Raw genomic sequence first — 25,170 nt, forward strand, 5'->3', positions numbered from 1 at the left:
ATTATAGTGTGTCCTAGGTATTTTAGAAGTTTGTTCTAGAATGATAAAATTTGATAGGCATATCCTGTTCCTGATTGGTCTTTCCATCTTATACATTATGTGCTGGTACTGCCAGAATGCAGAGAACAGTCAGTAATGCACAGGTGTATGTCCCAGTTAGGTGTGTTGGCATCATACAAGTATTTGTATGTGCCTGCATTCTGGGGTATCTGATTCAGTATTTGGATTGTCTGCTTTTCACACTTAACAAAGTAACATATTTTTTCATCATTCTCCATTGGGACATTTCTTTGTAAGATTTGGGTAAATACAGCTTGTCTCCTTGTGCCAAAAGTTGTGAAGAAACGGTTGCCCCTGTATTTCTACATTCTGTGTTTCAGCAACGTCCCTCTTTCTTGGCCCCTCGTTCAGAAGGGGTTCTTCATGATCTTTTGGACTTTTATATTTGCCATGTGCTCTCCAACCATTATTTCTCACAGCATCTTTATGACACAGAGTTTCTGTAAGCATTAAGAAGGAGGTAATCTTTACCTAAGGTTACAAACAAATTAAGAAACAGTATTAAAATTGGAGCCACTGTTATTTTCCTGTCTTCTTTTCTGTCTTAATTCCAGTCTGTCACAGAGATACCAGTTGGTTCTTTATAAATCCATTTCCTCACTGTTTTACCAGCACTTGTTTGGGTGGTATCACTGAGATAATTTGTATACAAAACATAAACATTGAACCTAAATGTGAGGAGTGTTCCTTTTACACGATTACCAAGGAAGAGAGACCTAAGTTGACTACCAACAAAATTTTGAGGCTCCAGATTGCATAATTGGGAAATAATTGAAAAGATAACTGAAGTTTGTTTAATTTAACTTACTAAATAGTATTTTTTTAAGATTTTCAGGTAAGTCAGTGAAGCTATTATTTGTTTAAAAATAGGGTTGTGAATGTCTGTTTAGTCAGAATCAGAAAAATTTCCTAGTCTTAGAAGAAGCTGACTTCGTGTTTTTTTGGTAAAGACCACAAATTGAAGCATACCTTTATAAAACAGCTGAGTGTTCCATGATTTCATGTAGGTAAAATATATATATATATATTTCTAATGGTAAAGGAAACAATAGAAAATAATATGTTTTGATATAAGAAAAGAGAATCAAAAGAGTCATGGTGTGGTTGGAAACATTCATGAATGTACATTAGGCAGATTGTTTTTTAAAAAGGGATGGATATGTATTTGCTGAAAGTGCAAATCAACATAACTACAAAGTACTGGTTTCATGATCCATTTTAGAAAAATGATTAGATACTAGTTTATTTTGGTGAGAAAATAAAACTATTTTTATATGTGATAGAATTTCAGATATGACCTAAGAAACCTCTTACCTTTGAGTCATAAAAAAAATGGATATTGTGATGAAAAAGTTTAAAGCACCTCTGTAGATATGTAAAGGATCTAACAACTTTGAAAACTTTAGACTGAATTTTAACATTTTTTTTTTATAGGAGTCTTAGAAGAACTACTTGAACATATATTGAGACTCAGTTGTTAAGTAGTTCAGAAAAAGTTACAGTGAAATGCTAAAGTGACTTCTGACTTAAGTTCCATTGGTTAGGTGGATGGTTTTCATAATTTATGATTTCCACGAGAAATCTTAGGGAAAGGGGAGAAATGTATATTGAGGGAAACTCTGGTTGAAAGACATCCATGGAACCATTGCCTGGAAGAGTGGTGGAAGTTTTGACTCAAGACCAAGCCAGAAAAACTTGTGATTTAAAAGATAAAGGGAACCTTCCATTTTGGCAGAATGTAGGCAGAAATCTTTTCTATCTAGAGTTTTATCAAGTACTTTACGTGTATATCATTGCTTGATTTATTTTATCTACATAAACCTCTATAACCTTTAAGTGTGCCAGTTTCATTTTTTGTCAGCCTTCACTTGTCATGGTCTGTATTATTATAAGAATTCCATATAGGGGCGCCTGGGTGGCTTAGTCAGTTAAGCGTCTGACTCTTGATTGCAGCTTAGGTCATGGTCTCAGGATCTTGAGATCGAGCCCCCAGTCGGGCTCTTCACTGGGTATGGGGCCTGTTTAAGAGTCTCTCTCTCTCTCCCTATCCTCCTCCTCCCTTCCTTCCTTGGTGCTTGCTCTCTCAAAAAAAAAAAAAAAATTCCATATCCTTTCCTGTCTGAATGTAGTATAAGAAATAACCTAAGTGGGCGCCTGGGTGGCTCAGTCGGTTGAGCGACTGCCTTCGGCTCAGGTCATGATCCCAGGGTCCTGGGATCGAGTCCCACATTGGGCTCCCTGCTCTGCGGGGAGCCTGCTTCTCCCTCTCCCACTCCCCCTGCTTGTGTTCCCTCTCTCGCTGTGTATCTCTCTGTCAAATAAATAAATAAAATCTTAAAAAAAAAAAAAAAAAAGAAAAATAACCTAAGAATATGTTGTTGCTTATATTCAAGTTTTAGGCTAGAGCATAATTGTATATGAGTCAGTGCATTTTTTAAAGTATTTATATGAAAAATGTCTTTTGAATCAGAGATTAAGATCCGAGTATAGACTCTTTAGAAAGTTTTTCGTCCTTTCAGCCAGTGTTAAATTAGTATCTTTCAGTCTAAAAAACTGGTTTTAAATTCCTTATCTCTTTTTTTTTTTTTAAAGATTTTATTTATTTATTTGACAGAGAGAGAGAGAGAGAACACAAGTAGGCAGAGTGGCAGGCAGAGGGAGAGGGAGAAGCAGGCTCCCCGCAGAGCAGGGAGCCCAATGCGGGACTCGATCCCAGGACCCTGGGATCATGACCTGAGCCGAAGGCAGCTGTTTAACCGACTGAGCCACCCAGGCGCCCCTAATTCCTTATCTCTTATAAGGGTGGTTTATAAGACCAAGGTTTCTGCTGAGGGCAAGATGTGACATTTTAACATTTGAGCATCTTTTGGAGAGGCCATGTGGGATAGTGGGAAAACCAGAGTCCATCCCACCTCTGTTACTCTCTTGTTGTAGGACTTAGGCATGACACGCACCCCTTCTCCTGCCCCTCAATTTTCTTCATCTCTCAAGTGAGGTCAGTTGAGATCACTACACCTCTGATTAGCTCTAATATTCTGTGTTTTCAGATTTGTTTTAGTAGAATTTTTCCTTGTAGAGAAATTTGAGAAATTTTCTTTGAAGAGAAATTTTTCTTGAAGAGAAGTAAAACCTGGCACAAGTGGGGATGAATGGTCGGGGAGCCTCACTGTGCTGAGTGCAGGGCCGCAGCCCTTCGTAGCACTTTGCCTTCCTGCATGTTTGGCTGGGCATGTGGAGCCTTCCCAGTGACGACCTGCTTCTTTTTGCTTTAAGGGGTTATCAGCAACAGGATGCCCATGAATTTATGCGCTACCTTTTGGACCACCTGCACTTGGAACTCCAGGGCGGTTTCAATGGTGTTTCCCGCTCAGCAATTCTACAGGAGAATTCTACTCTATCTGCAAGTAACAAATGTTGCATGTAAGATGTAGTTTCCTTCTCTTTTTTTTAGGAGGACCTCAGACATTTCTGTTGGTATTATTGTTTATTAGATTTATAATGGAAGGTGGAGAGTTTTCCTGGACTTTTGCTGAAACTTTTGTGTACTTGAATTTTATACCTAAGTGGACTAGCACAGGCCTCCTGCTTCCATACCAGAGGCATCTTGTACTTGCCTCTTGGTATAGTCCTAATTGTTTTTGGTATAGACTATTTTAAAAGTTGAGGAACAACAGAAAATATTTTGTACAGTTTAGCACTTGAAAATTCCCTGCCAAATGTATGAAATAATATTTGGGAGACTTAATTTTCTATACTAAAATAATTCTATTTATTCACTAGAAACAGTCTTAAAAATATTTTGAATGTGAATTTTCCTAAAATATATTTGTTCTTTAATTAAATTGAAGCATTTGTAAGTTCTCAGAATTTTTCTTGCCTCTCAATATGAACAAATCAAACCTTTTAGATTGCTTTCCTAGGTACTAATACCCCAAAATATACATTGAGATTAGAAAGCTTATTTTGCTTGAGGTAGGGATGACTTACTGTTATTTCAGTCTGATTTTAATTGTAGTCTCCTTTTGTTCAAATTTTTTGAAAAGTTTTGTTTTGACCTGTGCAGGAAAGGGATTTACAAGACAAACTCCCCAAAGAGAGAAAGAAAAGAGTAAGTAATGTATAGGGATCACCATATTGTATTGCCTTGCAGTTCACAAATCTGATGTAGTGTTAAGTTAGGGTCCTTTTAATGACAGAGCAGCCTCATCGCTCATCTGGCCGTATCAGAGAAGGGCAACCGTTTGAATTGCTATACTTTTCAAAACGTTTGGCTCTCTAGGTCCTGATAACTATGGTTCCAGTCAGAATCCAGTACAGAAGGGGAGGGATCTGTGACCTGGTAGAATTATTCTTGCTGCTAGCACCAAGTTAAAGTATTATATTAAGTGAAAAATTCTGCTTTGTATTTTATGATGGCCTTTCATACACTAAGAATATTGAACTGGGCTCTATCAAGGGTAGTCTGTGTGAAGTAAGAGGGTATATGTCTTTATTATTTTATTTGATGCCCAAGGCACCGTCATGGAGTCACATTGTGTAATAGTCCTAGGATGATATGGAAAACTCTAGTAACTAATGAGTTTTCCATATTAACCCATATCTTTTCATGATAGTTTAAAGAGTGGTAATTTTAGGTTCCATTAGTTAGATAGGAACAGAAAGAAAAAAATTATCATATTTGCTAAAACTACAAAAAAGGCCTCCTATGCAATATCTGTGTTTACTTGTGTAAACACATCCAACGCTACTGAAGGTGGGGATGGTAGAAATAAATGACAGATCTGTTCTTTTTAGTACATAGAAAATCATTACTGCTAATATAAAAGACCCTAGCAGTGTAAGAGTCTGTCCAAGTAATATTTAAACACTCTTGGTATACAGTTATAATAAAGGGGAAATCAATTTTGAAATCATTTATGGATCTTGTTTTCAGTCATTGTATACCTAACTTAATGCCATACACATCAGATAGCCAAGACTAGATGAGTATCCTTTTCTCAGAGGAAGAAATTATAAAGGAAGAACTACATTGAGTCTAAATGTACTGCTTTTTACTAAAGCAGTTTCCATTTTAATTAAGGGCAGTATTGTATGTGAACATCAATATGAGAGGATCATAGTCCCTTGATTCCAGTAGTTTATTTGGTGTGCCCTTTGTTTATGACATAGTTCTTAAACCTGAACCCTGAAATAGCTGTTACATCAGATAGTTCCAATGCATCTTCCCTTTTTAATTTACTAAAGCTGTGTATCTTATGAACAGCTTTTTAAAAAAAAAGATGAAGCTGCAGTATATTTCTTTTGCCAGTAAAGAATGGAAGCCCTTTCATGGAAAAGGAAGCAGACTTTTAAAATAATATAATTGCTTGAGTAGCTTTTGTCGATCTCATCGTGGCAGTGGGTTTAATTTGGAGAAACTCAAAAGTACAGTTCAGTGTATTAGGAGTATGATTGTTTGCAAGTGAGAGAAACCACCTCAGATTGCTATAAGCAAAAAAAGAGCATTTACTGACTTAAGTAACTGCATACATAAGTGCACAAAGGTTAACATATGTTTGCTGTAGTACTATTAATGATAGCAAACAACTGAAACAACCTGGAAAACCATAATATTATATGGCTAAATTAAGAAAAGGAGCATAGTGTTAAGAGCTGTGTGACTCTGGACCAAGCTGGAACTCAGCTTCCTGGTCTGTAAAATGGGGATAATGGTATCTGCTTCATAGCTTTGTTCTGAGGATTAACTGATTTAATACATGGAAAGTACTTTGAATGGAGTTCGGCACAGAGTTAAGTGCTGTTGTAAGCGTTTGCTAATCATGCTTTCATGGTATACTTTCTTGGTGGTTCTTGCGTCCAATCTGTGTTCATACTATGGCATGCCAATCTGCTGTCAAAAAGGGTGAGGTACATGTTCAAGATATATACTTTAAAAAAAAAGCAGAAGGCAGGTGCGGTCCTAATTATTACACTAATAAAAGAGCCTTGAAACAATTTAAGGGCTTTCTTTTTGGGAAACATCTGTCTGAGCACTGTACAGATACACCCCATTTCATCTTCACACCAGGCCTCTGCGGTAGGTTAGATACTATTCCTGCTGAACATCTGGTGAAGCTGAGGCACAGAGAAGCTAGTCACATTAGGGCAGTTGGTTTTGTATCGTTCTTAAAGTGGTATATTCCTGATCTCAACAAGGAAATTATTTACAATATTGTTTTAAGTGAGCCTAAAAGCCTTGTTGATAGTAACATCTAGCACTTCCAACTGTGAAGTCATGCCTCCACCAGTAATTACTAAATACGTATTAAATTTCTTTACCTCTTTTTCCCCAATCTGACAGCTGACCATCTAAAAAGTCTAAAACTATCTCTGAGCGAGGTTATTCAAAGTAAAGTAATTGAGAGCATTCCCTATGAGAGGCCTTGCAAAAATTTATAAGGTGGTTTCTCTTTTGTGAGGAAAGGGGTCCCCTTGCCCTGAGTATAGGCATGTATGTCATCTGTTTGTTAGTAATGGCAAATGTCCAGTCAGTGTTAGTGGCTCTTGGAGAAATTAGGGGGCTTGAAAGTGGGGCTGTGGAGAGGCCAGTGGCTTAAACCTTTTATCTAGTATACCTCTATATAGCTTTAAAGTTTTTGTATTATTTCATAATTTAAATAAAATTAATTAAATAAATGATATACATATTCCCCCCAAAGAAGTATAGCAGCTTTTATACATATTTATTTTAGTTTTTTACTGATATATTTTCCTGTGTGGTGATTTTCTTTAGAAATGGAGCATCTACGGTTGTCACAGCTATATTCGGAGGTATTCTCCAAAATGAGGTTAACTGCCTCATATGTGGGACAGAATCTAGAAAGTTTGATCCATTCCTAGGTAAGACATTTGGCATGTGGTGATATGATATTGTATTAAAATTTTAATATTTCCTTTGAAAATTTAAGACAGTATGAGATAATTGTAAGAATACATCAATTTTTGAAATTCTTTTCTAAGTGTCACATATGCCTTTAACAGCTATTTTCCTATTTCCTTTTAAGACCTTTCATTAGATATTCCAAGTCAGTTCAGAAATAAGCGCTCTAAGAATCAAGAAAATGGACCTGTTTGTTCATTACGAGGTAAAGATACTTTAATGTTGTAGAATTCTTATTCCCTCTGAAATAGCTGAATAGACTCAAACTCCATCCATCTGTGCTATGTTGTTAACTGTTTGAATGAATTTGCATTACTATTTAACAGAGTCAAACCTGAATGTCTCTTCCTCTCAGAAAGAAAGAAAAAAAAATTGGTGCCAGAGATATTAAGGCAAGCATAAGATATTTCTCACCTTTTTCTTTAATACTCATTTTAAAATCGAGTGTCTGTAACAAACTGCTTCTGACTTAATGAAATAGAACTTATTCTGTGGATGTCCTACTAGTATCCATGGGAGGAAAGAATACTTAGCTAAGTTTAATAAGTTATGGTGTTATTCTTTGCTATGATTAATAATTTTAGAAATCTGTTGATGATACATCTATTGGTTAAGCCTGAGGCTCTGCTTTTAATTGAAAACTGTGAGATTTGGAACAGATTTTTTCCTGGATTAGTGTTAACTGCCTTTGTCAAGGCAAAAAGACCGATCTTTGACCAGTCACTAAAGTGACTAATCGTTCTTGTTGGTCATAAGAAGAAACTAGGATAGGAAAAAGAGGGCCTAGTGTGTGTTCTATCATTAAGTAACTCTACACTGAAGGCAAATAACATAATTTCTACCCTGATTTGTCTGTTGACTAAAAGTAATTTTTTCTTCAACTGTTCTAGAGAATTTTGTTGTAAGGATTTGTATATGTATATATACACACACACAATCTTTTCCTATAGGAGATTCTAATTGGTCCAAAACTGCACTGTCCACTGTGGTGAAGTCACAGATGGTTGGTAAAATGTAAATTAAAATTAAAAATGCAGTTGCTTAGTTTCACTAACCATATTTTAGGTGATCAGTAACCACATGTGACTAGTGGCTACTGTACTGGACAGCACAGATGCAGAACATCTCCATTATTGCAGAAAGTTCTATTGGGCAGTACTGCTCTAGAATCAAATTATTCTGCTGCTCACTTGTTCTCGGAAAAAAAAAATTCTAGTAAAAATATAACTGTTGGGGTTGGGACAGGCAGAATTCTGTGTCACAGGTGCACTGGGCAGCATTGGGCTTGTTAAAAGAGGAGTAGCAGAGGTCTTGCTTGTAGCCCCATTCCTCAGATAGTTTCTTGAAATCCCTCGGGGTGACTGTCAAATACACTGGACTACTGTAAGACAGGAAAATAACTCCATATATGAAAACATTTTGTAGATATTTTCAGTTGTTCCCCACCTTTGCAACAGTGTTGATGGTCTCTTTTGAACAGGAGTACAGGAGAAATTTAAGGAAGCCCCATCCATTCCTCTTCCCTCTAAAATAGATGGTGTTGAAATACAGGTTTTGAAAATATCACAGTATACTTGGTATTAAATGTGAGATTATTTTCTCTTTATATTGATGACATGAGAGTACAAGCTAACCTAATCATAAAACAAACATTTGGTCATTTAGAGAGGAAAGCAGTGAGAGATTATTAAAGGAATTAGCCTCAAACTCTATAATCTGACCTGGATATGGCTTCATTTTATAATTTTTTCAAACATTCCTTAACATAAATGTGTGGATATGTATTTGAACAATATTTCCTAAATAAAATTAAGTGGAGATGTTCTTTGGAAGACCCAGAGCCATTGGTTTCTTCAGGCTTCTTTCTTCCTTCTGCACTGTGTCCCCCCCATTCTGCATTGGTCATATAACATGGTTCTTATTGTCCCCTGTAGCATTTCACTTACTACCTATCCCAGAATGCTTTAATATTGAGAGACCTTACTTTCTTGAGACTGTCCAGGAGGAGATTGTATGACATAGCTTAAGTGGTTGGTTGGTACCACAAACAAGTGGCAAATGGCATTTGCCTTGCTTCCCAAGTCGTATTTTTCTTGGCATAGACTCACTGAAAGTTGATGTGATTGGGATTTAGCTTCAGGGGGCCCAGACCATCCTGAGGGGTTTCGGGCTTGGCTGGAAACAGGTTTCCTGCATTCTCAGAGGGCTTTCCTTTGAATTTTCAGACTTGATTTTTATGTTGTTAAAGAGCTTACTGTTGGCTTAAAAAACTAGATGGTAGAGTCATTCTTTCTGTTTACCACTATTATCAATTAAGGGTACTACTTTTTTTGGACATCCAGAGTGTGATGAATTTTAATTGATATATGTATTTCTTTATTAAACAGAGTCATAATTGATTACATTTTACATGCTTTTACCTGCTTTAATGCAAGGATTACTTGTGTGCTTTTTGGAATGTTAATTGACAAGCTTTGTTTTCATTTAGAAAGGAGTGATGATGGTGAGAAAGATCCCTGGAATTTGAAATTATTTAACTAAAAACATGCATATTAGGAGAGGCTAAGATAATCCTAAAGCTGACAAAGATACCATAAAAAAGGAAAGATATTATTCTAGACCAAAGAATCTCATATAAAATTAGCTAATACTGTAGTAAAATAACAGATCAAGTAGGATTTCTTCCAACCATATAGGACTGCTATATCAGGAAAGAAGAATTTTCTCTGGCCGTCGAAGTCCTTCTAGCTGGACTAAGAACCAAGTTGACATGAGGCAGATGAGGAGAGTATCAGATTTAATTTCGTATGTATGGGGAACCCACACAGACATGAAATTCTGAAGACCAGCAACATGAGGCTTCTATGAGCTAAAGAGAAGGGGTAGGAGTCTGAGGATACAAAGGGGAGAAAGTGAGAGGAAATGTTTGGAGAATAAAGTTTGTCCTCTTAGGTAGGTAAGTTGCTTTGGTAAAGCGGAATCTCTTAACAGTCACTTCTTGGTACAGGCTCTCCCCCTTCCAATGTAAATTTAGGCCGTTGAGGGGGAAGCCTGAATTTGCTGGGTTTTGTTTGCTTTTAACTCAAAATAATGTTCATGCCAAAGTGGCCCATTTGGGGTGTCCTGCCCTGGGCCCCTGCAGTTTCCTCCTCCAAAACTTCCCTGAAATTTCACACATTAAAATTGAGCTAGCCCCTTGTTTGGTCTTATTGAACCAGTCCTGGCAATAGGTCAGTTCAGACTCATTTCGGGAGGCAGTGATGCAAGTTAGGCCTAAGGTTCAAGCAATCAGGTATTAAATAAGAGGCATTTCTGTGGAAACAAAAACACTGGTTACTGATTGGATCAAATTATAAACCAATTTCTGAATTTTGAGGTTAGTCAAGAAGATTTTTAGATGTTAAGCTTGAACCATCTTTAGTGCGCAGTGGCAGTCTGACGGATTTTCCTGGTTTGTAGTTCAAATGTCTCCGGTGATCGTTTTGAGTGGCCCACAGAGCAACAGGCATGAAGATTGCCTATATGAGAGCTGTTGTGGTGATTTCTCGGAAGTTTACATAAGTTAAGTTTGTAGGGCTTCTTAGTTCTCGGATAAATCCAACGTAGAAGCTTGGAAGAAAAATAAAAAACGTTACTTTGGAGAATTGTAATCAAGCACTGGAGGAAATTAGAAGAAATCAAGATCTAGTCCAGTTTCTAATGAACAGTATTACAGTTTAATATTTACTCAGATGTTACTGAAACCTATTTTCTCTATAATCACCCTTTATAGATAGCCAAATGAATACTAATTTGTTTGCAAAATAAGTCGTTTCAAAAAAACTTGGCCTGATCATTTACATGAGTGTGGCAAGAATAGCAGTTGATTAGGTAGATTCTTTAAAACCTGCTGGACCTTTTTCAAGATTGAAGTTTTAACAGTCTTTTGAGGCCAGAAGCCAAGCCAGATACTTGCTGTCAGAACTTCTGCTGCGGGCGCCTGGGTGGCTCAGTTGGTTAAGCGACTGCCTTCGGCTCAGGTCATGATCCTGGAGTCCCGGGATCGAGTCCCGCATCGGGCTCCCTGCTCGGCGGGGAGTCTGCTTCTCCCTCTCCCGCTCCCCCGTCTTGTGCTCTTTCTCTCTCTCTCTCAAATAAATAAATAAAAATCTTTAAAAAAAAAAAAAAACAAAACTTCTGCTGCAATACCTATAGATTTGGGTGAATTCCTCTCTGCTCGAGGTCTCCAAAGTATTCTGAGGTTCCTGTATTTGCCAGGGAGTGCGAACCTTTACTCACTTGGTAAGGCAGCTGGGAACTCTGTAAGCAGGGTAACAGACTGGTACTTCTGGGGGCTTTACTGGCTTTTCCTTCAAGCTGTCTGGTCATAGCTGAGGTTATGCATCTCTCTCTCAAATAGGACACTCCAATCAAAGCCTTGGTTACATAACAAATGTTTCCAATTGTGTCCTGTTATAAGGAGAACAGAATTGTATTGAACTTATGCAAATAAATATAAGAATACCTAGAGTTTCTGAATTCCGGAGAGTTCAGGTAGGGAGAAGGATAAAGATATATTCTGTTAAATTGCTCTAAGTCAATTAGCTTAAGAGAAACAATTTAAAATCTGGAAAAACAAAGCATTTTAGAAAGGCAGCAATGTTTTAAAAAGTCATAAAGAACTAAAAAGGATAATTTTTCAGTTCCATATTATTGTTTTGCTTAAATCCAGTTTTTCCACTAGTTCAGAAATTCTTACCAGTTTTATGAACTTAAGGCACATTTGCAATACCATCAGAGCAAAATAGTAACTGTATTAGAGTTCATTATGATGCAGTTGACAAGGAAATTTTGACTCCCAACACATAACAACGTACTAGGACATCAAGTTTCTCAGAGTTTTATACAGTTTTAGAACACTTAACATATCTACATAAATACAATCTAAGAGACCTATCTGGAACACCTTAGATTGTGGTCAAAAGACTTCATTTTAGGATCTGATTTTAGGAAATATGTTAAACATTGAACAGGGGTGCCTGGGTGGCTCACTCGGTTAAGCGGCTGCCTTCGGCTCAGGTCATGATCCCAAGGTCCTGGGATCGAGCCCCGCATCGGGCTCCCCGCTCAGCGGGAAGCCTGCTTCTCCCTCTCCCACTCCCCCTACTTGTGTTCCCTCTCTCCTGTCTCTCTGTCAGATAAATAAATAAAATCTTAAAAAAAAAATTGAACAGGGCGCCTCGGTGGCTCAGTTGGTTAAGCGACTGCCTTCGGCTGGGGTCATGATCCCAGGGTCCTGGGATCGAGTCCCGCATCGGGCTCCCTGCTCTGCGGAGAGCCTGCTTCTCCCTCTCCCACTCCCCCTGCTTGTGTTCCCTCTCTCGCTGTGTCTCTCTCTGTCAAATAAATAAATAAAATCTTTAAAAAAAAAAAAAAATTGAACAGTTTGAACATTTGATTAACAGGATCACAGGTCATTATGAAACGATATTTAATTACCTAACCAAAAGATTTCAAAAGGCAAAAATATAGAACCTTACATAATTTTGAGCAAAATTTAGCTTTAGTATTAAGACTCAGTTTTCTTAAAGAATCAAAGACTCGATAAATTATTTTGGCAAAACACAGAATCCTTGATTTCTAAACAGATAACTTTTAAAGGAAAAGAAAATTCTATTAAGAGCAGATCTGTAATTTGTCCTTTTAACAAAATTTCAACTTTGCAGTGTATTTTTGATATTAAAACTTATTAATTGTATCCTAATCTCAGCCAGTACTGATCACACATAAAATTCCTTTCCAAAGATTCCTTTTTCCATAAACCTTCTGGAACTTTATTTTTAACATTCAGCTCTTGTTCTGGGTTTTCCCCTCTTCTCCCCTCTTCAATTTTCTTTTCCCTTAACAAAAATGTATTTCTGTTCCTCATACCCTTTTCTACTAAAAACACTTCGTTCTTTCCTTGCATAGGGAATTGTTTCCCTTATTATTTCTAGTAGTCTTAATTACATTTATTAGAATTCTTAACTCTTAGAAACCTTAATTTCTAGTGAAAACTAAGTAGTAGGCAATTTTGAACTGTTATACCAGTATTCTTTAGAATAGCAAATTTGTGAATACATTTCATAATTTCTAAGAATGTGCTTTTTTCATAGTACAGTTTTTCAGTAAAGCACAAACCAGGTTTACTAACAGATCCATATTTAGTTTCTCTGTAATAATACACAAATTAACCTATTGACACCTATTTTCTGAACCTATATGTTCAGTACCTAAATGTTTTATTATTTTACTTTATCTGGAAATGACTTAGTAAAAAAAAGTGTCAGGTTGCCAAGGATTTTGGAGTTTAGAAGCTATGTAAAAGTTTACCTACCAACTTTTTTTTGGGGGGCGGGCAGAGGGGGAGGGAGAGAGAGAGACTCTTAAGTAGGTGCCATGCCCAGCACAGAGTCCGACCTGAGATCATGACCTGAGTTGAAATCTAGAGTCGGACGCTTAATCGACTGAACCACTCAGGCACCCCTGCCTACAAACCTTTTTCTCTTATTTACACCTGTTTAATTTGCTTGTTCTTATGTTTAGATTACCCACAAAACTTCATAAAGCATTAGACAAAAATCAATCACTATTCTAAGTTTTTTTTTCTGCAGAGATGAACTTATTTGGCTTTCAGTAAACACAGAATCTCAGTCATATATTTAATGCTGGTAACGCTAAAGACCTTTTTTCTTAATTAAACCAACAACCTAAAATTAGCTTTAATACTGAATATTTTCCCAGATCATTTGAATTTGGGTTAGTTTCTATCTTTGAGTTTTGGAATTCCCAATACTTATAAGTGCTTGACTTCTCAAACCAACTAAAAAGAGCTCTTTTACAAATTAATTTTAGTGATACCATCGGGAGGTAAAGAAAATATCTTACATTTATAACGTGGACACACAGACAAGATGCAAACAAAATATTATAGCTTTTGTTTTTACTAATATTTGTGGAGAGGACATTAAAGGCCCAATTTCTAAATACTTTTTTTTTGATGAAAAATTTCTCTAAAGCTTGTATTTCAAAGAATGGCTCTTAGGTCCTAGAGAAGATGGGAATAGAAAACACATCACAAAGGAACAGAGAAAGAATCCCAAGTTTTTTCCAAGGTGGAAATCTGGAGCAAATCTGCTTATTACCAGAGGTCCTGGAGTCTGGGCACAAGAGGCATTTTAGAAAGGCTTCTTTCCCCCATTTTTTCTTCAGTCTCAGGTGATTGTGGGCTGTGTTTATATTTTAAAGACATGGTAAAATTTATCATATCCAGAAACTGAGAAAGAATGCCAAAAAATTTTTTTAGTTTCGGGGCAACTGCACTTTTAAGTACAGGACAATTTTGTTCCAATATCCTGATCTTTTATAATAGCTACAAACATTTTAAGGGCAATAAGTGAGAGTTAGGGATCGGGAAAGAGGGGTGGGCTTTTGACTTGTTTCTAGAGTTGCATTTCTGGTTTTGTACAGATTGGTAAGGCAGTTTTTTTTTTTTTAAGATTTTTAAAAATGTATTTATTTGACAGAGAGATAGCATAAGTAGGCAGAGCGGCAGGCAGACGGAAAGGGAGAAGCAGGCTCTCTGCTGAGCAGGGAGCCCGATGCGGGGCTCCATCCCAGGACCCTGGGATCATGACCTGAGCCGAAGGCAGCCGCTTAACCGACTGAGCCACCCATGTGCCCCAAGGCAGTTGTTTCTAATTCCCAAAGAACTGGATAAAGCTTAGAATATCAAGGGATTGATCTGCCTTTTTAAACTTTTTTTTTTTTTTTTAGCAGGGAGATTTTTTTTTTAACTAAAATGGTAAGCAAAATAAAGCATTTTAACAAAAGCCTTCTTGCAGCATACATAATTCGATCTTGGCTTCTATTAGCCCCTGAATGTTGACCTTTCAAAGAATCAGTGGGGGTGGCTAGGATCCATCTGCTATGTACATTGCATAGGAATGTCCGAAGCTGGCAGAGCTTGCTTACAGAGCTCTAGAAGGTAGGAGCAAAGCGAGCCTTATTGCCAATCTCAGGTGCTTTTGTTAAATTCATTTCCTGGCTTTCAGCTTTTATGTGAGCAGTCTGTATACTTTGAACATAGAGATTTGGTCCTTATAAATCTCGTAGGGAAAGGGGAGTTAAAAAAAAAAAAATCTGGCCTCATCTGCTTGTTTTAAGATTTTATTTATTTATTTGAGAAAGAGAGAAAGCGTGAGCACGCATGAGCTGGGAGAAGCAGGCTCCCCGCTGATCAGGGAGTCAGACCTGGGGCTCAATCCCAGGACTCTGGGAACCTAACCTGAGCTGAAGGCAGACCAGATGAGGCCAGATTTTAAGGGAATTTTACTTTAGAGGTAGACATTTATTTTTTAGTCTTCTCTTCATCTTGTCAAGGGAGTCCCTAAGGCATGCTTATACCAGTAAGACGAATGTTTTTCAATATAAGCAATTAAAAGACCATTGATGAATAATTGTTAATAGCAACTCCAACCAATAAGTCTTTTAATGGCTGAACCAGAGATGGAAGAGGCACCCAAAGAGGACATAGGTCATGGTCCCCGTGGTCTAAAAGTTTGCTCCCAAAATTAGTTTAAGCAAGCAAAGGCCTTCATTGCATAGGCGGGAAGGATGGTGAAAATGGGGTCTCTGGTCTCCCATGAAAACACAAGAGATGTGCTGCAGGATTGGGGACTGTGTGTTGTTTAGCAATGTACCTTGTTGCAAGGAAGTTTGCTTGAGGATAGTAAGTGAACTAGTGTCAGTCTAACCTGTTCCGTGACCAGCTTAGCTTTCATGAGAGTCTTCTTGAGGTGGTGAGCGCTCTAGTAGCTTTTAAGTGCTTGATCTGTGTCCACCAATTTGGGGGCTTTAGCTTCCAAGATGCCCTTTAGCAACAGTCTTTACCTTTTATGTGCACAAAGTTCATATGACAAATGACTTAAAACACAAGCAAAGAAAAACCCAGAAAAACAACCAAACTCAAAGACTATCTCTGGGAAGAAATGAATCCGTAACCAAAAAGAGTACTCTACCAAATTTAACCAGAGACAATTTAATCAATTTAATAACTAACCCCAAGGAGGTAGGTTCCACAAATATTTTCTCCTGCTAATTTAAATGTAGCAAGAAAGAGAAAGGACTCTCACCACTCCTGCTCTTTCGGACTGTGCAGATAGAGATTCTGGGAGGTTGACAGGGTAAGAAATCTTACCTTCTGCTGGCTGTATGTCAGATGTCCCAAGGACTTCAGTTGCAGTCATGTCCAGCAAGTTAAAGTATCCTGCTGACTGTGTCAACTGTTGGAAGAATTTCCTCTGCCCTTCAAGGTCTTTCTTGCTGGACAAAGAACCAAATTGATTCAAGAAAGAAAATCAGATTTAGTTTTGTATGTACAGGGAATCCACACAGACATGAGATTCCAAAGACAGGCAACATGAGGCTTCTATGAGCCAAGGAGAGGGGTACGGGTCTGAGGAAACAAAGGGGAGAAAGACTATTAGCAGGAAGGTGAGAAGAGATGTTTGGAAAACAAACATTGTCCTGTTATTTAGGCAGAGAAGTTTCTTAGGTAAAGAGGAATCTCTTCCTGGTATAAGCAGGCAGTTGAGGAGGTAAGAGCTTTTCCTGAACCTGCTGGGTTTTGTTTGCTTTAACTCAAAATAATGTTCATGTCAAAGTGGCCCATCTTGGGGCGGCCTGCCCTGGGCCCCTGCAGATGTAATACTAGAAAATATAATTTAATGGGAGAAGATAAAAATGGTTTTGATAAAATTTCAAATCCATTACTGATTAAAAGAAGAAGGAAAAAAGCCCTTTTATTAGCTCTTATTAAGCTAGGAATAGAAAGTTAACTTGATGGAGATTATCTATCAAAAGCTATCTGGGGCACCTGGGTGGCTCAGTCGTTGGGCCTTCAGCCCCATCGGGCTCCCTGCTCAGCGGGAAGCCTGCTTCTCCCACTCCCACTCCCCCTGCTTGTGTTCCCTCTCTCTCTGTGTCTCTCTCTGTCAAATTTTTTAAAAAAAGCTATCAGTGATCACCGTGGTTAACAGTGAAGCACTAACGATTTTCCATTACAGTGTGGAAGCAGTCAGGAGTCCTGCTGCTGAGAGACAAGGCAATAGACAAGGAGAGCAGCACTGGGCAGGAGACCTGCTTTTCTGAAAGCTCTCGATTTAAAAAAAAAAATTAAATACAGGTATTATGTTGATAAATTCTAAACTTGGAGCTAAAAAGTTTAGTTATGCAGCCAAATAAAAAATAGGCAAAAAAACCAATTGCTTTACTACACATAGCAAAAGATCCTATTCACAGTAGCAGTAAAATCTTAAAAACACTCAATAAATTTATTGAGAAATATAAGACCTAGATGAAGAAAATTATAAAACTTTATATTACAACAGATAAAAAGCCTGAATAAACAGAGCCATGTCATATACTTGGAGAGGGAGACCAATAATATAGAGATGTCCGTTTTCCCCCAAATTACTTCCTAAATTTATTCTAATTTGCTCAAAAGTTCCTAAGAAGAAATTTGTTTTAAAGATTTTATTTGAGAGTGAGTGCACATGAACAGGGGGACGGGTGGTTGGAGAGGGAGAAGCAGACTTCCCACTGAGAGCAGGGAGCTCAATGTGTTGGGGGGGGCGGGGGAGGGCAGGGAGACTCGATCCCAGACCCTGTGATCATGACCTGAGCTGAAGGCAGACCCGACTGAGCCATCTAGGTGCCCCAGCAGAAAGAAATTCTTAAGCTTAAAAAGTTTTTTAAATGAAAATGAGGAAGCAGGGGTGCCTGGGTGGCTCAGTTGGTTAAGCGACTGCCTTTGGCTCAGGTCATGATCCTGGGGTCCCAGATCGAATCCCACATGGGGCTCCCTGCTTGGCGGGGAGTCTGCGTTCTCCCTCTCACCCTCCCCCCTCTCACACTCTCTTTCTCTCTAAAATAAATAAATAAAAATCTTAAAAAAAAAAAATGAAGCAGGATAGAGATAAGGTAGGAAATGTCCCATGCATACTAATTTAGCAGGTACTGGTACAGAAAGGTATATATAGGAATTTATTATATAGCAAAGAAAAAATTTCAAATCAGTGGAGAAAAAAAATTAGTACATATTGAAAATGAAAATTTGGGAAAACATTAATTTCATCCCTTACTTCCATCTTTTCTGAAATTTGAGGTTTCAAGATTTACTGTGAATTTAACCATAGGACACTATAGGCAAACATCATTTTGAACTTGTAGGGGAGATCTTTCACCAAGACCGGAACTCAGAAAGGAAAAAAATTTCATAAATTTAACTGCATAATTAAGGTTAAAGTAGAAAAGGAGAGGACATATGAAAAAGAGTACTTGGTAAAGTATATGAATAAGAGAAATGCAAATGGTCGATGTAACATTTACCTATACATTCAAGAAAGTATAGGTAGAGCAGATTTAGTCAACATGACAAAGGTAATATCCATTGTTAGTATAGGTTTTGGGGAGTGGGCACTCTCACATATTGGCGTTAGTATAAATTGGTAGTTTGGGAGGACAGTGATTACCACTTTTAATGAGCATTTCCTTAGACATTGTAATTTTACTTGTGAACGTGGACAATAACACCTGTAAAAGATGTTCATTGAAGCATTCTTTGTTATTGCAGAGATCAGAAGCAATTTACATGCTCACTAGTAGGGCACTGGTTTAATAAATAATACTGTTTAGTAATTAAAGATAAAGTTGATCAATAGCCAGGCCACAGAAAGATAGCTACAAAATACTGTGGAGTAAAACACTATCCATGGAACTGTGTCTATAGAATGATTCCATTTGTGTAAAATAAAAAACATTCATATGTGCATTAAAGTCTTGAGCAACATACTCCATCTGTTCACAGTGATTTCTTAGGGGTAAGGATTCCAGAAGAAAGTGAACTGTGACTTCCTTTTTCCTGCTCTTTTATGTTGTTTGAATTTTTTAACCTATTGTATCACGTTTATAATTGTATATTTGCTTTGGGGGAGTAAAACAGAATGATTAATTTATACATACTTCCCAATTACTGCTTTGCTATAAGTTAAATTTATATAGTACATAAAGGGGATCTAATAACATCAACAAACCAGTTTTATTCCCTGCTCTCCATAGGGATGTATTTAACAGTTTATATAATGTGGAAGACTGACACTTGTGAAATATATGCCCTGAAACCCTTGAGAATCTTAGGAGTTTCAAAAGCCATCATGACATTTTTTTTTTTTTCTCATGAAATGCAATAAAGTACAAATGAAAAAAGTTTAAGCAGCTTCCTCATATGGGCGGTGTGAAGGTAAGTGGAGAACAACAAAGCTTTGCGAGATGTGAATGCTGGGTAGCTAGTAGTTTCATGCTGCTGCAAAAGATTAAACTGTAATACATTTCAGGGTCATTCAGACTTCAGATGTTAAAATGGCAGGTGTCAAATCTGTGAATGTCAAGGAAAGGCTGTACCTAGGCAGTCTTCCTCTTTAAGAAGTAACTGTGTGCATGTATGTTTCAATAATAAAAATTGAAGGACATAAGAAAGTTTGTATATTCATTGTAGAATTTAGGGAAGATTCAGAAGAGTACAAAGAGGAAAATAAACATCCCTCCTAAGTCTACTGTCCGGCAATACCATGGTTAAGGACTGTTTTTTTATTTAAGTAAGCTCCACCCCCAGGGTGGAGCCCAACTCAGGGCTTGAACTCAGGACCCTGAGATCAAAACCTGAGCTGAGATCGAGTCGGATGCTTAACTGACTGAGCCATCCAGGTGCCTCAAGGATATTTTTATTTAAAAACTGATTTAAAAGTTTTTTTTTTTTTAAAGACAGCAGTTGGAAATTTAGAATTATTCTGGGTTATTATTGTTTTAACCCATGCAAGTCATTACAAATAGGCATTAGTTTTAGGGAGAGCTAAAAAGCAGCTTTTAAAATCCATATGGAGATGACTATGTGGGTAGTTCTTTACTAATCCAACTAGGATTTACAGTGTTGTTTCTTTATTAAAACTCTCTAGAGGCTGCCTATGGACACAGCAGTCTTCTGAGCTTCTGATGCGGCTGTGACAATGAGGCTGCCTCACTGTCTGAGGGTACAGCAGCAGATGTGGGCTCCTGAGCCTGCTGTAACAACAGAGAGAGAGGCGTGAGAATACAAGATGGCTCTTAGAGGCAGTTGGGACCACCATTTTTAAATTGAATGTTTGAAAAACCAGGTTCAGCTTGTATGGCTTGGTTATGAATTGTCTAGTGAGCCTTTCATATCTTCTCTTGTATTTTGGTTTATCACATGGCCTCACAGGAAAAGGGGAGAACTGCATTATCTTATGCATAAATCAGTTTGGGACCACTTGGTGGTTACCCTTTAAGTTTAAGCCTCTCAAAAAGGCATGGAGCAAAATCTGCCATTCTATGCCCCCACAGCTGTGGCAGAGAGGCTAATTGCAAGCAGCTAGGCTGAATGTGGGTTTCACCCTACAGTGAGTCCAGGGTGGCCTCAGACAGGCATCTCAATGGCATAGGGACCAAACTCTGCAGTGCATCTACAGCAAGCAAAGTGGGTCATTGCAGCTCCCTTGGCTGAAGACTGTTGCAGCTTACCCACGATAGTAGGTCACATGTATCCCACATAGAGGGCTCCCTTGGAGTGCCTGGTTCTGGTGACCTGAGAGGGATGCTGTGCTGCAGAGCACCACAGACCTCTTCTACACAAGGCCACCACTTTCAAGACCAGGAGATGTGGCTGACCTGATAGAAACAGTTACAAAATGTAAGTAGAGAGAGAGAGATGTTCCAAATGAATGAACAAGACAAAATCACAGTAAAAGAGTGAAATAAAATGGTAATAAGCAGTATACCTAATAAAGAATTGAAAGTAATGGTCATAAAGATACTCACTGGACTTGAGAAAAGAGTGGATGAACTCAGTGACAACTTAAAGATAGAAAATATAAAAACCAGAGAGAGCTGAAGAATTCAATAACTGAAATAAAAATACACTAGAGGGCGCCTGCATGGCTCAGTTGACTGCCTTTGGCTTGGGTCATGATCTCAGGGTACTGGGATGGAGCCTGCATCGGGCTCCCTGCTCAGCGGGGAGTCGGCTTCTCCCTCTCCCTCTGACCCCCCCTCCCCCGCTCATGCTTGCTGTCTCTCTCTCTCTCAGAAAGAAATAAAATCTTAAAAAAAAAAAGTACACTCAGAGGGAATCAACAGATTAGAGGATCCAGAAGAACAGATCAGTGATCTGGAAGACAGGGTAGTGGAAAGCCACCAATATAAATAGGGAAGAAAAAAGAAAGGAAAATATTGAGAATACGTTAAGGAACCTCAGTGACATCAAGCATACTAACATCACATTATGGAGATCTCAGAGGGAGGAGAGAGAGAAGGAAGCATAAAACTTATTTGAAGAAACAGCTAAAAACTTCCCTAATCTGGGGAGAGAAACAGATACCAGGTCCAGGAAGCAGAGAGCTCCTAACAAGATGAACCCAAGTTGGTCCACACCAAGACACATAATAATAAAAATGGCAAGCAGTACCGATAGAGAATTTTAAAAGTTGAAACGGAAAAGAATATAGTTATATGCAAGGGAAACCTCTTAAGGCTGTCAGCTGATGTTTCAGTAGAAACTGCAGGGCAGAAGAAAATGGCAAGATATATTCAAAGTGCTGAAAGGAAAAAAAACCCCTACAAGCCAAGAATACTCTACCCAGCAAGGTAATCATTCAGAATAAAAGGAGAGATAAAGAATGTCCCAGACAGGGGCGCCTGGGTGGCTCAGTTGGTTAAGCGACTGCCTTCGGCTCAGGTCATGATCCTGGAGTCCCGGGATTGAGTCCCGCATCGGGCTCCCTGCTCAGCGGGGGGTCTGCTTCTCCCTCTTCCCTCTCGTGCTCTCTGTCTCTCATTCTCTCTCTCTCAAATAAATAAATAAAATCTTTAAAAAAAAAAAAAACTAGCAACTGAAAAAAAAAAAAAAAAGAGTGTCCCAGACAAAAGTTAAAGGAGTTCATCACCTTGAAAGCAGCCTTATAAGATATGTTAAAGGGAATTAGTTAAGTGGGAAAAAAGGGCCATAACTAGAAGAAAATTATGAATGAAAAAAATTTACAGGTAAAAGCAAATATAAAGGTAGTAGATTAGTTACTAATGGAGGTTAAAATGCAAAAGTAGCAAAATAGCTTTTATCCACAAAAATCAGTCAAGGGATAAAAAAAAGATGCAAAATATGATATATACTTAAAATATGGAGGGGGAGTAAAAATGTAGTGCTTTTAGAATGTGTTTGAACTTAAGGACCATCAACTTAATATAGACTGCTAAATACATAAGATGTTGTATATGAACCCAATGGTAGCCACAAATCAAAAATTAAAGAGAAAGGAATCCAAGCATAACACTAAAGAAAGCCATCAAGCTACAAGGGAAAAGAGCAAGAGAACAAGAAAGGAACAGAGCACTACAAAAACAACCAGAAAACAGTTCACAAAATGGCAATAAGTAAATGGATACTTTAAATGTAAATGGACTAAATGATCAAAAAAATATAGGGTGATGGAATGGATAGGAAAAAAAAAAAAAAGATCCAACTGTGTGCTGCCTGCAAGAGAGTCACTTCAAACCTAAAGACACAGACTGAAAGTGATGGGATGCAAAAACATGTACCATACAAATGGAAAAAAATAGCATCTAAATACATAAAGCAAATATTAAAAGACATAAAAGGAGAAATTGACAGTAATATAATAAGGGACTTTGACACCCCACTTACATCAATGGGTAAGTCAGACAGAAAATCAATAAAGAAACAGTGGCTTTGAATGACACATTGGACCAGATGGATAAAAGATATATACAGAACATCTCCCCCTAAAAAACAGCAGAATGCACATTCTTTTCAAGTGCACATGGAACATTCTCCAGGATAGGTCAGGTAAGGCCACAAAATAAGTCTATTAAAATCATATCAAGTGGAGCACCTGGGTGGCTCAGTCCGTTAAGCATCTGCCTTCGGCTTAGGTCATAATTCCAGGGATCTAGCCTCACGTCGGGGTTCCTGCTCAGTGGGGAGCCTGCTTCTCCCTCTGCCCCTCCCCCCTGCTTGTGCTCTGTCTCAAATAAATTCTTTTTAAAAAAATCATATCCAGTATCTTTTCTGCACACAATGATAGTCAAGATATACAAAGATATTCAAGATATACAAATTCATTACAAGAAAACTGGAAAAAACACAGATGAAAGTGAGACAGCATGCCACTAAACACTTGGTCAATGAAAAAAAATCAAAGAAATCAGGAAATACATGGAAACATGTGCAAATTAAAACACAAAGATCCAAAATCTTTGGGACTCAGCAAAATCAGCTCTAAGAGGGCAGTTAATATAGTGACACAGGCATACCTCAAGAAATGAGAAATCTCAACCTAACTTTATATCTAAAGGAGCTTAAAAGGGCGCCTGGGTGGCTCAGTTGGTTAAGCGACTGCCTTCGGCTCAGGTCATGATCCTGGAGTCCCTGGATCGAGTCCTGCATCGGGCTCCCTGCTCGGCAGGGAGTCTGCTTCTCCCTCTCACCCTCCAGCTTCTCATGTGCTCTCTCTCATTCTCTCTCTCTCAAATAAATAAATAAAATCTTTAAAAAAAAAATTAATAAATAAAGGAGCTTAAAAAAGAACAAATGAAGCCCAAAACTAGTAGAAGGAAGGACATTTAAAAAAAAAATAGAAAAGATCAATGAAACTAAGAGCTGGATCTTTGAAAAGATACAGAAAATTGATAAACCTTTAGCCAGACTCATCAAGAAAAAGAGAGGACTCCAGTAAAAACCAGAAATGAAGGACGAAAGTAACAACTGACACCACAGAAATACAAAGGATTATAAGAGAATATTATAAAAAATTATATGCAACAAACTGAAGAACCTAGAAGAAAGGGCTAAATTCCTGGAAACATATAATCTTCCAAAACTGAACCAGGAAGAAATAGAAAATTTGAACAGACCAATTACTAGTAATGAAATTGAATCAGTAATCAAAAAACGAACAAAAGTCCATGACCAGATGACTTCACAGGTGAATTCTATCAAACATTTAAAGAGGAGTTAATACCTGTTTTTCTCAAACTATCCCAAAAAATAGAATAGGGAGGAAAACTTCCAAATTCATCCTACAAGGCCAGCATTACCTTGATAACAAAACCCAACAAAGACACTACAAAAAAACCCCAAAAAAACAACGACAGGTCAGTATCTCTGATGAACATATCTGCAAAAATACTGAACAAAGTAGTAGCAAACTGAATTCAACAATGCATTTTAGGATGCCTGGGTAGCTCAGTTGGTTAAACATCTGCCTTTGGCTCAGGTCATGATCCTAGGGGCCTGGGATCCAGCCCCGCATCAGGCTCCTTGCTCAGCAGGGAGCCTACTGCTCCCCGGGGCTGCTTGCGCTCGGACAAATGAAATCTTTAAAAAAAAATACATTTTAAAAAATCATTCACACACACACACACACACACATCACCACAGTTAAGTAGGATTTATTCCAGGGATGCAAAGGTGGTTTGCTGTTTACAAATCAATCAGTGTGATATATTACATTAACAAGAGAAAGGATAAAAACCATATGATCATCTCAGTAGATGCAGAAAAAGCTTTAACAAAATGCAGCATCCATTCATGATAAAAACCCACAGCTAACATCATACTCAATAGTGAAAAATTGAGCACCTTTCCTCTAATATCAGGAAGACAACAAGGATGTCCACTCACCATTTTTATTCAACATAGTACTGGAAGTCCTAACTGCAGCAATCTGACAAGAAAAAAGGCATCCAAATTGGTAAGGAAGAAGTAAAACTGTCACTATTTGTAGATGATAGCATATATAGAAAACCCTAAAGACTTTCAAAAAAAACTAATAACGAAGTGGCAGAAAGAAAACAATCCCATTTACTGTTGCAGCAAAAAGAACAAAATACCTAGGAATAAATTTAACCAAGGAGGTGAAAGATCTATATATACTCTGATGAAAGAAATAGAACATGACACAAAGAAATGGAAAGATATACCATACTCATGGGTTGGAAGATTGTTAAAATGTCCATACTACCCAAAGCAATCTACAAATTCAACCTCTGTCAGAATACCAATGATATTTTTCACAGAAGTAGAA

General features: G+C 37.8%; 1 protein-coding gene across 4 annotated transcripts in view; it reads left to right on the top strand.

Annotated features, from left to right (window-relative positions):
- Positions 1-25,170, top strand: part of USP3 (ubiquitin specific peptidase 3) — a 108,829-nt gene that overhangs the window by 67,512 nt on the left and 16,147 nt on the right. For 2 of the 4 annotated variants that reach the window (XM_031031538.2, XM_081829558.1), the window contains exons 9-12: positions 3,334-3,480; positions 4,124-4,168; positions 6,833-6,939; positions 7,104-7,184. In XM_031031538.2, the coding sequence (XP_030887398.1) occupies positions 3,334-3,480; positions 4,124-4,168; positions 6,833-6,939; positions 7,104-7,184 (380 nt within the window). The remainder of the gene's footprint in view (positions 1-3,333; positions 3,481-4,123; positions 4,169-6,832; positions 6,940-7,103; positions 7,185-25,170) is intronic. The other 2 variants (XM_006736614.3, XM_081829557.1) reach the window with 1 other exon arrangement.

Source organism: Leptonychotes weddellii, chromosome 9 (genome assembly GCF_054177405.1).
Source record: "Leptonychotes weddellii isolate Sample4059 chromosome 9, ASM5417740v2, whole genome shotgun sequence".
NCBI lineage: Eukaryota > Metazoa > Chordata > Mammalia > Carnivora > Phocidae > Leptonychotes > Leptonychotes weddellii.